General features: G+C 33.9%; 1 protein-coding gene across 6 annotated transcripts in view; it reads left to right on the top strand.

Moving 5' to 3' along the window:
* Positions 1 to 3,647: 3,647 nt before the first annotated feature.
* LOC126780215 (hepatic leukemia factor) overlaps positions 3,648 to 12,979 on the top strand; it is a 199,484-nt gene continuing 190,152 nt past the window's right edge. For 2 of the 6 annotated variants that reach the window (XM_050504493.1, XM_050504492.1), the window contains exon 1: positions 3,648 to 3,906. In XM_050504493.1, the coding sequence (XP_050360450.1) occupies positions 3,807 to 3,906 (100 nt within the window). In that variant the 5' untranslated portion in view covers positions 3,648 to 3,806. The remainder of the gene's footprint in view (positions 3,907 to 12,979) is intronic. The other 4 variants (XM_050504495.1, XM_050504488.1, XM_050504491.1 and 1 more) reach the window with 2 other exon arrangements.

Genomic DNA, 12,979 nt, shown 5'->3' with positions numbered 1-12,979 from the left:
GCTTATTAGGCCCATTAAGGCCTACATAAGGGAGATTGAATATTGAAATAAATTAAAAACTGTTAATCGAAATCAACTAATATTAATGTTTAATAAAGTTGTAGATCAACTACTACAAATAAAAAAATAAAAATGGCAAATTCTGCCGTAAAAAAAAAACAAAATTAAACACTTTTAAAAACCTTGTTAGTAGGCCTTATTATACTATGGTAGGGTAATAAGCCCTGCTAACAAATAATATAAAATTTTAACATACTTAAATAATCAAAATATGCTTTGGTAAATGAGATCAATAATAATAGGATACATTAATTATGCTAAAAAAATCTTTGGTTAACAGCCATCGGGGCATTTAAAATCATCTGTATCAGCCGGTGTCAAGCAGAAGCACTCCTCATGATCCACTCATGATGCCAAATCATTTTCAGACCACGATGCTCGTTAGGGAGGCATCGTGGTTGTAGTTACTAAAAGAAATAATAAACCAATTAGCACGCAGTTATAGTTAGTAGCAGTAATATAATATAATAGGAACATTCTTCACACAAGGTCACCTAATCACAAACTACGCGGAGCTCGTACTGTGGAAATCAGAGAACTGATAAAATATACTACTTTTCTTTTGTAAATACAATATAACTAAACAACCAGACTCGGGGCAAACATACATGTTCATGCTTGCCTTGGGTGGCAGTCGATCCCACGACGTGCGGAGCGAAAGGCAAGTATTTACCAACCACGCCAACCGGCACGTCAAATTTATAATTGTTTACATTTCTAACATTCTGAAAAACAAATGAAATAAACTGTTAAAACAGACAAATGTTTGTACAAAAAAGGAGGGTAATAAGGCCTACGATTAAATTTGGTAGGCCTTAATACCCGCTGATACCATTTATAAATAAAGATTAAATAAATCATTATTAGACTCATGATACATTTTTTAAACATCAAGTTCATAGAAACCAAGAATTAAACAAAACTAAAGGGTAAACATTTATAATATAAGTATAATATTTAAAAAAATACTTACGATTGATTCGGACGAATTCTTATTATTTGGGTCGCGCAACTGCTCCTCACTATGAACAACGTAACATTGGTGGCAGAGAGCAAGCGAACACGTAGCGACAAGTTTGAAGCGACATCTATGAGCGTTAACTACCTACAAGGGTGACTTCGAATGAATATTCATTTTAAATAGGTACTTTTTTTGTTAAACAGGCCTTATAACCGACAGGCCTTATTGCCCGCACCTACCATAAAAACTGTTTATGATCTTATCTCGATATCTTTCATAAGAATTAATGCCATGTTTATGAAAACGACTTCACAAATAATCCATTAGTTTAAAACAAATTGAATGTTGCGTGACGTCATATAACTTGTATGAATGGACTATCCGACACAAAATATTTTTTAAAATGGAGCCACCAGTTCCTGAGATTGCAACCAAACAAACTCTTCAGCTTTATAATATTAGTATAGATAAATAGAGTTGTCAGTGAGTTAAATAGTTTTGTTTAATCTGATAATTTTGAATGAAAAATTAATAATTGTGCACTTGGTCATTTACAATATTAAGAACGACGTGGATGACGGGGGCAACAGAGCTACAGCATCGTAGATGGGAAGACATTTATAAAATACATTTTGGTTCAACCCGTTTAGGTCACTATAAAATATATTAAGTCAAGCAACAGGCATCGCTGTAAGTTCACTGATAAAAAAACGCCGTAATATACTTTTTTCTAACCAGAACGACATTTCATACTTTAAAATCACAGACTTCCATACAATTGCCACGGGCAATAGGTAGTTAAATATATATATATATATATATAAGCAAAATTTTTTATTTCAATGAAGGATTACAAATAAGTGAACTTAAGGTTGTTCTGTACACAAAGAAATGACATTTAAAGTTTATTATTCCACATTTGTTTCATAATTCCTTATTACTTTTTTACTAAATAATTCTTTTTTTTAACGTAATTTCTAATTTTTTTTAATTATCACATATAAACCCTACCTAATCACATATAAACCAAACCTAAACTTAAATGCTGATATGAAGGCAAATTTAGCAAACATTAAAGAAATATTACAATTATTTCTTTACATATATAGTATCGAAGAACAAAATAAATATGTATTACATTTTTTTAAATCCGTAATATTTACAGTTTTTTTTTAAATAAACTACTACCCTAACCTAACAAAATATATTACAAACGAATCCAGACAGAGGTTTACCAGCTCCCTGTAACCAGCTAGCGCCCTGTGTCTCCGACATACGTGTGTTCAGTGCAAATAACTCAATATTGCCTATAGGCAATAGTGCGGCAATCGGCGCAATTTACATATACGCGTGGGCGCGTTTAACAGACGTATGTCGAACATAAGCTGAACCATATTTAATATAAGTAAACATATAGATCTGAGCTCAACTTACATTGGAAATCAAAATCTCTGAAACTGTACATTTTTTAAACTTTGTTTTGTTCCTATACACTTTCAATCATCATCATTTTACAGACTATCCTATATAGGTAGATAAAGTTTCAGTCAATTCAACTGAACAGATATTTTATAGCGTATTTATCGGATAAATGTTCGACGTGATTCTTAAAATTGACATTACTTTTTTATTTATAAACCAATTGAAATAAAACAAACAATAAATTTTAAATGAACTTTGCCATAATACATTAGTGTTGTAGTTACTTTTCAAGATCAGCGCGCACAAAGGCATACACAAATAGGCAAATACTCTAACAGTCATTGTTTGGGTTCTATTGCGTTGATGAAGGCCCCCGTAAAAAATTGCTCATATAATTATCTTCCATGTACGGACAGCGATCAGTTCGCAGATCTGCGATGTGATATCGTATCGCAAAACGAAATTTGTTTTTTGGCTACGATCTCACTATCATTTTCTGAAACATATTAGTAAAAATACTGCCACATTTTTCACTTCAATTAACATTATTTTTCTAAATCCTAATTTGGATACTCAAGTTTTTCACGTGATTTTTTTTAAACGTATTCTGTCTTAACTTTTCTTTAAATACTTAAATACGTGCTCAAAGTTTCTATATGAAAATTAAAGTTAGCGTGTACATACTCACTTATCTAGATGATCATTTTCTTCTTTTCAAACAGAAACTTTACGTTGCTCTACTTAGGGGCTTAAAGTTTTAAGCTGGGTTGAATGAATGATACTAGATGGCGCCAGTTACAATGACTTGCTTGATATGTGTGCCTATAAATGTTTAATAATTTTAGTTTGTAATGGTATAACTTTATCGTTAATATTCTCAGTAAAAAGTAATATATTCATTTGATATTTTACTGATATAATATTTATTAACGCGCACTTATAAACCTCTCCTAGTTGGTCATGATTAAAACTTCAATTATGAGTTTTAGAAACTTCTTTTGGCATAAAATAAAAGAGGTAACATTTTAAGGCCTTTGAAGTAAATAAAAATAGTGTTATAACTAATAAAAAAATATATGAAATACTGTTTTGGGCCATCTAGTGGTAATACAATATCGTAGTAAGTGTATTCGAGATGTCGCGAGTGTCGGCAGCGCAGTGGCGACAAATTGATTGCGCGGCGGGAGCGGGAGGCCGAGGCGCGCGGTGCGGCAGCTAGCGAGCCGAGTGCGGCGCTGAATTCAATTATTTATTCGCCGCGCGAGCCGCGGGCCGGAGGTCGCTCGTGGAGTGTGTGCGGGGCCGGCGTCTCCCCGTCTCGGTGTTGTTATCGAACCTACAGTCGGTGTTATAAGTGACTATTATGAGCGACAGGGACAGGTCGTCGCCCTCCCTCACGGACACCCCGCTGAAGACGTACATCGGCCGTCACGACGACGACTACCCCCTCATAAACGGAAACGGTGAGTGCTTTCCGCGTGTACGAGCGTAAGGGTCGAGTGCTGTTGCCGTGAGCGCGCTGGCGCTGAGCGCGCATCACGCGCTCGCGCCCCCGCCGCGTGCTCGATGCGATTGTCTCTCGCGCGCCACTATCATAGTCGGGCAGTGGGTCACTGCACCCGCTTTCGCTTCCCGCCTTGACTTGGACCTTACGTTAATTTCGCACAGCCGTTTCGTTTTGCCGCAGTGTATACGTCGCGGGTTCGATCGACCCGCTGAGCTTATACCCAAAGTTAAGGGGATTAGGTATACTTAGTATGGGATGGCGATCAACGATCATTGGCTCCTTAAAGATCTATTTAATCTCGGTTTTCATCGAAAACGGTGTTCTGTATCGAGCCTTGTAACACTATGATGAGCCCGATGATAAATGAGGCTGCGGAGACGAAGCGATTCGGCGCCGTGGTGCGACCGGTGCGGTCTCCAGCTGTCGCGGATCGATACCCGGTGACCTTAGATTTTCGGATAGGATAGTCTTTATAGGTACAGTCGCCAAACATCTGAAGAATAGAGCAAGACGCGAGAATTCTCGTGCGGAGCACGGTCGGAGCAGTTCTATTTCCACTCGATCTATTTATCGGCATTTCGGATCTGCCGCAACGATTCCTCCAGTTGGCTTTAGCCGTGTTACAATAGATATCTTCCCTGGCCGGCGCTGGCCGCGGCCGCTGGACGAGCTCGTAAATAATCCTCGGAATAGTTTAGTTTCGACTCGACACCCATACAGTTATATTTAGTTTGGCTTCCGCTACTCTTTGTATATTTCACTGTGGTTCTGACATTCCACGCAAATCGTCGTAAACATTGTGATAACTCCTAAACGCAACGTGTATGATATTGACAGTTTTTTAAGTTTATGACGTTTCTTACTGTGTTTATATTGAATACATTCAAATAGTCTGCTAGTCAAAAAATGTATCCTATCAACATGATCTTCGCTATCAGATAAGAATATCTACGATGATTTAAAGTAGCCGTGCTGCGATACTATAAACGGATCGAAGTAAAATATATCTATTTTTCCATGTATAATATGAAATTGTAGCAAGGTGTATGTCTGTGAAATATTTTTGTGAAAATATCATTTTTTCTGGACGTGAAACTATAATCTTTATAGAAGCTAATTAAAAGCTTATATATTTTTTGCTGCTGGAATTATTACAAGAACTACTGTTGGTTTTAATAAATTGATCATTTGAAATAAAAAAAAAACGTATCCCAAGTGAAAAATATATATAAATGTACAGGGTATCTTTGTTTAAAACCTACGCGGACGAAGACGCGGCCCTAGCGCAAAGCACGATAGCGCAATAACGCTTATCGCATTATAACACAATTTGTACTAAAAAGAAATAAATAGTATTATGAAATAATACGTACCTGATAACCGATCACCTTGCAAACATATATAATATACGTACTATTGATCATTACTGAACAGGATAAAAATATAATTAATAATTATATATAAACTCAATCGTAGGTAGGTATTTCACATATACATACAGCTCATACGTGAAATAGAGTGCTGAATTTCTTGCATTCTTCTTCTTTATAGCATTGCTTTTAATATAATTTTGTAAACTGACATAATAATTGACAACGAACACGACATTCAACTGTTGAGGTAAATTCTATGGATAATATCTTAAATTGGCCACAATAAAACGAAATCGCTACGAGATAAACTTTCAGCAGCTGAATATTCGACAGCAGGTATACTTTTGATATAAAACCAAACATATTTCGATATGACTTCTTTACTATTTTCATTAAATAAAGTACTTTACTATATCTTATATATGTATTATAACTTAGCAATAAATTTGTACTCCATAAAATAATACAGGAAATTGTAAAGAGAATTTTCGAAACCCACGCGTGAGGTGTTTGATTATTCCATCTCGGCTAAACTAGTGATTTCCTCACCGCACTGGGTTTTCTCAGCGCAAGGTCGAAGTCACGATTTGTTTGAAATATAATTCTTCCGCAGCTTTCGTTAACAGATCGTTATTAATGAGGAAAGCAACAATTATCTTACTTATCGACTAAGTGTATAAACCACACTGAAGTGGTATCGTAACAATGATTTCAAAGTGGACAACAATTATCACTGGCTTATCAGCTGCGCCCCTTTGATAATGGCCAAGTTGCAAATATTTTACTCGCGATTGAGATTTGCCTGTTTGTTTCGTTAGGAAGGAAGAAATGTAATACTTATGACAACTTTCCTGTCATCACGTTACTTTGACTATGTCGCCGAGTACTTTTAAATAAATCGTAATGGTTCTTAATCTGAGCAAATATTTCCCAATGATAATTTGAACATCAAACATGAGATAGTAGCTACATTTATATAAAAGGTAAATTATTTATAGGACTGATAAACGGATAAAAGATAGCATATTAGTAAAAGTTATTCTAAGATAAAATTAAATGTTTTAAACAAGTTCGATTTCAAATAGAATTTTATTAGAGCTCCTTTGAAGGCGTCTCCGTAAATAGTTTACGATGAAACTCACCGACCGATTCTAAGCGAAGAAGCATGACTTAAAGCCATTTCGTACGATGTCGCTTCTCGTTTGCAGTCAATTGTTAAACTAGATTCATGCCCAGATGGAACTGGATAACCTCAGTATTAATTTAGATGAATAAAAAAATTCGGTCAATTTCAATGAAGCGCTGACTGAACCGAAACTAATACTGGGACATATCACAAACTTTGTAGTGTATTGTTTTCAAGATATTGTATTTTAAACATTTAATTTATTAGTTTTTTCAGAACAAGACTCTTTATATTAAATAACTTATAACTTCTATAGTTAAAGAGTAAAATCGTATAAATTGTTGTTGAACATAACAAATTTTGAAGAGTGAGAGTTAAGTAGTTAAGACTTAAGGAACAAATAAAGAAACTCACTTTCGAATTTATAATGTCAGTCAAGATCAGAATACTCGATCGATAATGTATACATTATCTTCTTGCTAAAGCGATGAAGATTCATTGTGAAAAAACCTGCACCTGTCGGGGTCCAATGGAGGAGCGTGGAGTATTATGCACAGAATCCTTATCTTTAAAGTGAAGACGGCTTTGTCCCCATTGCATTTATAACCCCTTGCTTTTAAAGTCTAGTCTTAATTTGATTTGCACTTAACATAATTGAAATATCCTTTATTCGCTTTGCTGAACTTAAAGTAACAAATTAAAAAAGTAAAAGTAACAGCCTGGGAATGTCCAGATGCTGGACTAAGCCTCCCTCTCTATTTAAGGAGAATTTTTGTATCCACCACGCTGATCCAATGTGGAGTGGTGAATACACATGTGGCAGAATTTCAGTGGAACAAGACACATGCAGGTTTCTTTCGTTTCTCTTCACCGCCGAGCACGAGATGAATAATAAAAACTAACCTGGTGGTGCTTCTCTGGTTTTGAACCCGCAATCATAAGTAAAGATTCAGAGGTACTAACCACTGGGCGATTAAAAATAAAATATGGAAATCCATGATCTACACTATCCAGGTTCGTTCGAATTCGAAGTTGTTTGGACGTGATAAATTATCAAACTCTCTAATTTAAGATGATAGTATGTCTTTGTTATAAACCTTTTAAGATATATATATGTATGTAGATAGACAAAGTCAAAACAGTTCAGGACCTTTCTCTCTTCTGTGTGTCAGCCGATTTTCTTATAACTTTTTTGCTGTAAAACTTCTATGTGAAAAAACAATGAAAACATTTTGGAAATAAGTGTAAAAATAAAAAAAACAAGTTCTTATTTTTTTAGATATTCAATGATTTTGGTCGAGAGTTTTATTTATTATAAGGCTATACATGGATTGAATAATTCTTGGATCTCGTATAAGAAGTAACTAACATTTTTCTCGGTAGAATCTACATTCCGAACCGGTCGTGGCGTTTGACGAATCAAAAGTTCTTGTAAAAGTATATTTGAATATTTTGATTTGATTTGATATAATATAATTTAATGGTGCTTCCTTAGTACTGGGACATTTCCAGCTAAATATATATATATATAAAATCTTTACATTATCTATTAACAAAACAAATTAATGTTTCTATATTATTATAACAGGCTTACGATGTACATATATAAATGAATAATAACGCGCCGTTTACTAATATATTTTGATTTTGCATGATGATTTTCGAAAAAATTATTCTTCATCGGCAGCCCTCGTCAGTCCACTGCTGGACATAATTAACTCCCATGGCACGCTACTGAACTCTTAATTTTCCCACAGCTGGGCAAGTTATTTGTACAGTTAAAAATGAGAAATGTTTCATTTGGAAACATTACATTTACGTCTAAAAATATATTCTTAAATATTGTTTAATTTATATTATAAGTTATATTCTTTATACCAATATATTTTTTCGATATCTCGATGGGAATGGAACTGAAATGAACAGTAATTATGTGTGTTAAGTATGTTAATTACTGCTATTATTATTGTATTTTGTCAGCAAACGCGCGATACATAATGAATATTTATGTATGAGGGACAAAAGGAAAAGAGAACCGTTCATTTAAATAAATTCAACTATTATATTTTACTATGTATGTATATATGTTTTGCTTGGGTTAGTACTCAACGACATTATTTTATCTCAATCAGATGAACGATGAGTAAACAAGATACTTGTAACACGAGGAGGTGTTTTTCTGTAATTCCTAACTGAGAATACCAACTGAACCAATATAAATAAAACTTATACCAGAAGGTTTTATTATTTATTATTATTATATAAGTAAATGTGCTTCGCAGTTTCACTCTCTATTCATTAAGACTATTCACGTGAATTTTCTTAATTATAGCGAGAGTGAATTACATGTTTTTTTTTTTAAATAATATCGAATATATTTTAAAACTCAGCTCCTTTATAGACTCAAAATACCAAAAATAGACGGTCCAGTTCGGTCCGGTCCCCACCCCTTGTGTACCCGCAATCAATCAATCAATCAATCAATGAATAAAAAGTATAGTTCAATCGACTAGGGTCGTTTGAGTAGTTTTGATACGTCATGTAACCGGATTAAATTAGATTCTACGAGAACTAACGGCAAGAACGCATTTGTTACTTTTTTTTACTAAAATCAAATATATCGTCGACAGTAAAATTTACATGTCCTGTAGGCAAATAAACAAATACCAAATTTAGTCAACGCTCTTTATCATCTATATATTCGTGTATTGTGGAAGCCTTATAAATGTAAAGATTGAAATTTATTAATAGGTAACGTTAAAAGCAAATTAAGTGAGACGTTATTATTTGGCCTAAAATTAAACAAAATATTTCTACTTGTCATGTCATAAAATCTAAAAGTAAAACCCTGTGACTGTCCCACTGCTAGGCTAAGGTCTTCTCTCCCTTTTTGAGGAGAAGGTATGGAGCTTATTCCACCACGCTGCTACAATGCGGGTTGGTGGAATACACATGTGGCAGAATTTCAGCAGTCAGAAATTAGACACATATATAGTATAGTCTTGCACGAGAAGAATTATAATCGCAAATTAAACACATGAAAATTCAGTGGTGCTTGCGAGGATTTGAACTTACGATCATCGGTTAAAATTCTTGCGTTCTTACCAATGGGCCATATCGGCTATCAACAAAATCAATAAGTCTCTACGTAATATCCGTCAAACCTATTTTCACGTAACGTTGACAAATAAATTGACTATTCTATAATAATAAAAGAAAAAATATATTCTAATTTTGTTTATTTACATTAGGCAAATGTGCCATCGTATGGTGAGTGATGGTAATATTAATTATTCCTTACATCGCCAATGCACCACCAATCTCGGGAATTAAGAAGTTATGTCCCATGTGCCCGTTATTACACTGGTGTCCCAGTGTCCTCACCCTTCGAACCTGAACACAACAATAATATGTTGTTTACCGGTAAAGTTGCACAAAGCCATTCAAATTATAAATATAATTCTTAGGATGTTGATGAGAAATCATTTTAAAACGACTAACTAAGATTAAATAACAAAATAAATGTAATGTAGCTATTATTTTGCTTATAAATAACAGAACACTTTTTAGGATCTCTGTACGAAAAACAACAAGTCCAGGATATAAGCTATCACGCTGAGTGTCCTCAATAAAAATTACAGTGATTTTCGTGGGATATATGCACTTGCAGACAGATAAAGAGTGATAACAACTCACTGATTGATCGACATCAAGAGATTTTTTGTAACCGTCACTAAGGAAGAATATTTACATATACCATTCAAGCACTCATTCGCAAAATATATTCGCTTAGTAACCAACAAACACCTCGATGGATAACGTGTTTCGCTTTGTAAATATAAAGTGTTATAACTCGGTCACAAGACGGGTGTTTGGGCAAAATTGGAGCCCAGTAGGCGACAATGGAGTCACATTAAGGCGCTCGACTTGCGAACGGTTTCAAATAACAAGCTTGCTAGGAACCGTTTCGAGTGTTACATTTTATATACATATGAAAGAATGTTGCAATTTTTATTGACTAGTATCAACTACATTCAAGAAACGATACGTTCTCATTACGGATAGTAGAATTGTATACGAGGCGCAATCCAGATGAATACAAAAGGCTTGTTTGTAACAAACAGATCAGACGGCTACGAATAACGAATAGTAGCGAAAACATCAAGTGGACTATAATACTGTCCGTAAGCAAAACTAGTTGTTTCTTAAAAATACTCTTAGTAAACTGACGTAAGTCGTTGAAGCGGGTGTGCTGTTTGCCATTAGTGCGAATAGACAATATGAAATCGCAGGAAATCTTATATAATTTATGGTAGTCGTTATATACCGTCAAACACCTATAATTTATATTGCTGTGTTCCGGTTTGAAGGGCAAGCGGGGCAGCATAATTACAGGCACAGGCGACAACATCTTATTGCTTATGGTAGGCGGCCCGATGAATGAATGAATGAATAGAGTAATTAATATTTCTTACATTATTAAATTGTCCCTCAATTTATTAATTATCATTAATAGATATATATATTTAGAAATCGATACGTTTTTCTATTTCAACTTTTGATTCGTAAAATAAATTCATTAACTGCATCGATTTGACCAATTTTATTAATCTATAATAAATTAAGCTATTTGCCAAGAAAATTGTAAAAGTCAAAATGTTCAACGTACGATTACAGTTAACTTTTTAAATAGTCAAGAGGTTACTACGTAAACCGTCCGGCGTACTGTGAGTCTACGACAGATATCAGACATAACAAAACCAATCAATCAAAACGTATATTAAACTGATAGCGTAATAAATATTGTATTAGTACTCATTGGCACGAGTGACACAATTGTAGAAGCCAATTTTACAAACGCTATACTAATACCTTTCAAACGTAGACAAAAGTCTTGAGTCGACCAATTATTGAACGTGATGGAATAAGTTCCAAAGCATCTAAGAGAAGAAATCTTTGCCTCCCCATAGGACCTTTCCATGCTGTAACTTTTGTACATACCTTGGAGTATAAGAATTTGGCTTTGTATTCGTATAGAGACAGTTAATGTGAACATTAAGTGGAGTCTCTAGTTACAAATTAGGCGCAGTTCTCGCTCATACTCCCCAGACTTAGATTAAACCAGCAATCAGTTTGTCCATTACGAGTGTGTCTACATAACGCACACATGCATGTATTATGTGTGCACTAACATATGTCTTTTTGTTTGAGTTCTATTTGAGAGCGAGAGAACGCATCGGGAGATGATCCCTAAATAGATCAGAGGATTTCAACCTTTAGGTTACTAGACCAGACCTTTAAGTTTTGTATTTACAGTTCATTGTATTTCAATTTAAATAGCATTCGTATGGCTTGACTGATGTCAATACTATAAAAATATAGTCAATATTAATAAATATTATAATAATTATCAAACCTATGGAGGATTTCACTTTCTTTTTTTTTAATCAAATTAATCGAACTATAGACTTAGAATCTTTTCCGTTGAACTTATAGAGCAATAATAGAAAAAATAATTCAATGACTGAATTCAATGAATGAATTTTCGCACGCCTTTATCAAATTGTTTTATACTTTAAGGTAGTTGAACTTAAATTTTCTGAATTTTATGCAAATATATTATTTTTTTTACACTTAATAGGCAATTGTTTGATCGTTGACTTGCCTGATCTTAAGCATCGACACGGTCTAAGATGTAGCACGCTTGCCTAAAAGAAATGAAAATGAAATATAACTATAGCGAGGTGAAATACTTTTTGTTTCTGGACAATAAATACGGCAACTAGGCTTAAAACATGTAGAAAAATAATTTTCCTACAAACAGAGCATTTCATAGAGGAGTCTAAAAATTGTATTTCCATTCGACATCCATACAAACGAAGCGGCCGCTTGTTTTAAATAGAAAACCATCAAAGAACAACGAAGACGCTGAACTGAAATTCAAACTAATGAATAAGTATTAGCTACACAATATTAGCTAAGACGCCTCAAGGAGTATTTACGTGAATAGGTTACGTTTGACGAAACTTAACAATTTGCTTAAAAATTAACATACTAAACTGCTATGCATGCTAGAAACGATATGTTTATTGTATTTGAATACATAAATGTATTTTGTATTTGGTTCAAAAGTAAAAAATATATATATATATGTTAACTTTTATATTAATGGTTTTTCAATGCGGTGCTATTTATACCCAAGTCCAACTCAGCCAAGGATTAAGTCTTATGTTTAGATGTTTTTTCTTATATTTCCGGGAGGGCAAATGTATAATATCAACAAGTTTTTTTTTTAAATTATGTCGTCATAATGTTCTTATAAGTGTTCCAGAATTAGCTGCGATTCTCGTATGTCACCAGTGATTAATTTGGCTTACGGTATCCGCCATATTGTACGACAACCTGGCGTTTGACATTTTTAAAATGTTCGCTTAATATAAATAATAGCTAATTTGTACATATAACAGAAAATAATAGGCGTATCAAATAGGATCATTAGTTAAAATATGTTATGTTAAAGGTACTTTTTT

This window comes from Nymphalis io, chromosome Z (genome assembly GCF_905147045.1).
Source record: "Nymphalis io chromosome Z, ilAglIoxx1.1, whole genome shotgun sequence".
Classification (NCBI taxonomy): Eukaryota; Metazoa; Arthropoda; class Insecta; order Lepidoptera; family Nymphalidae; genus Nymphalis; species Nymphalis io.
This window is presented reverse-complemented; position numbering and strand designations above follow the sequence as displayed.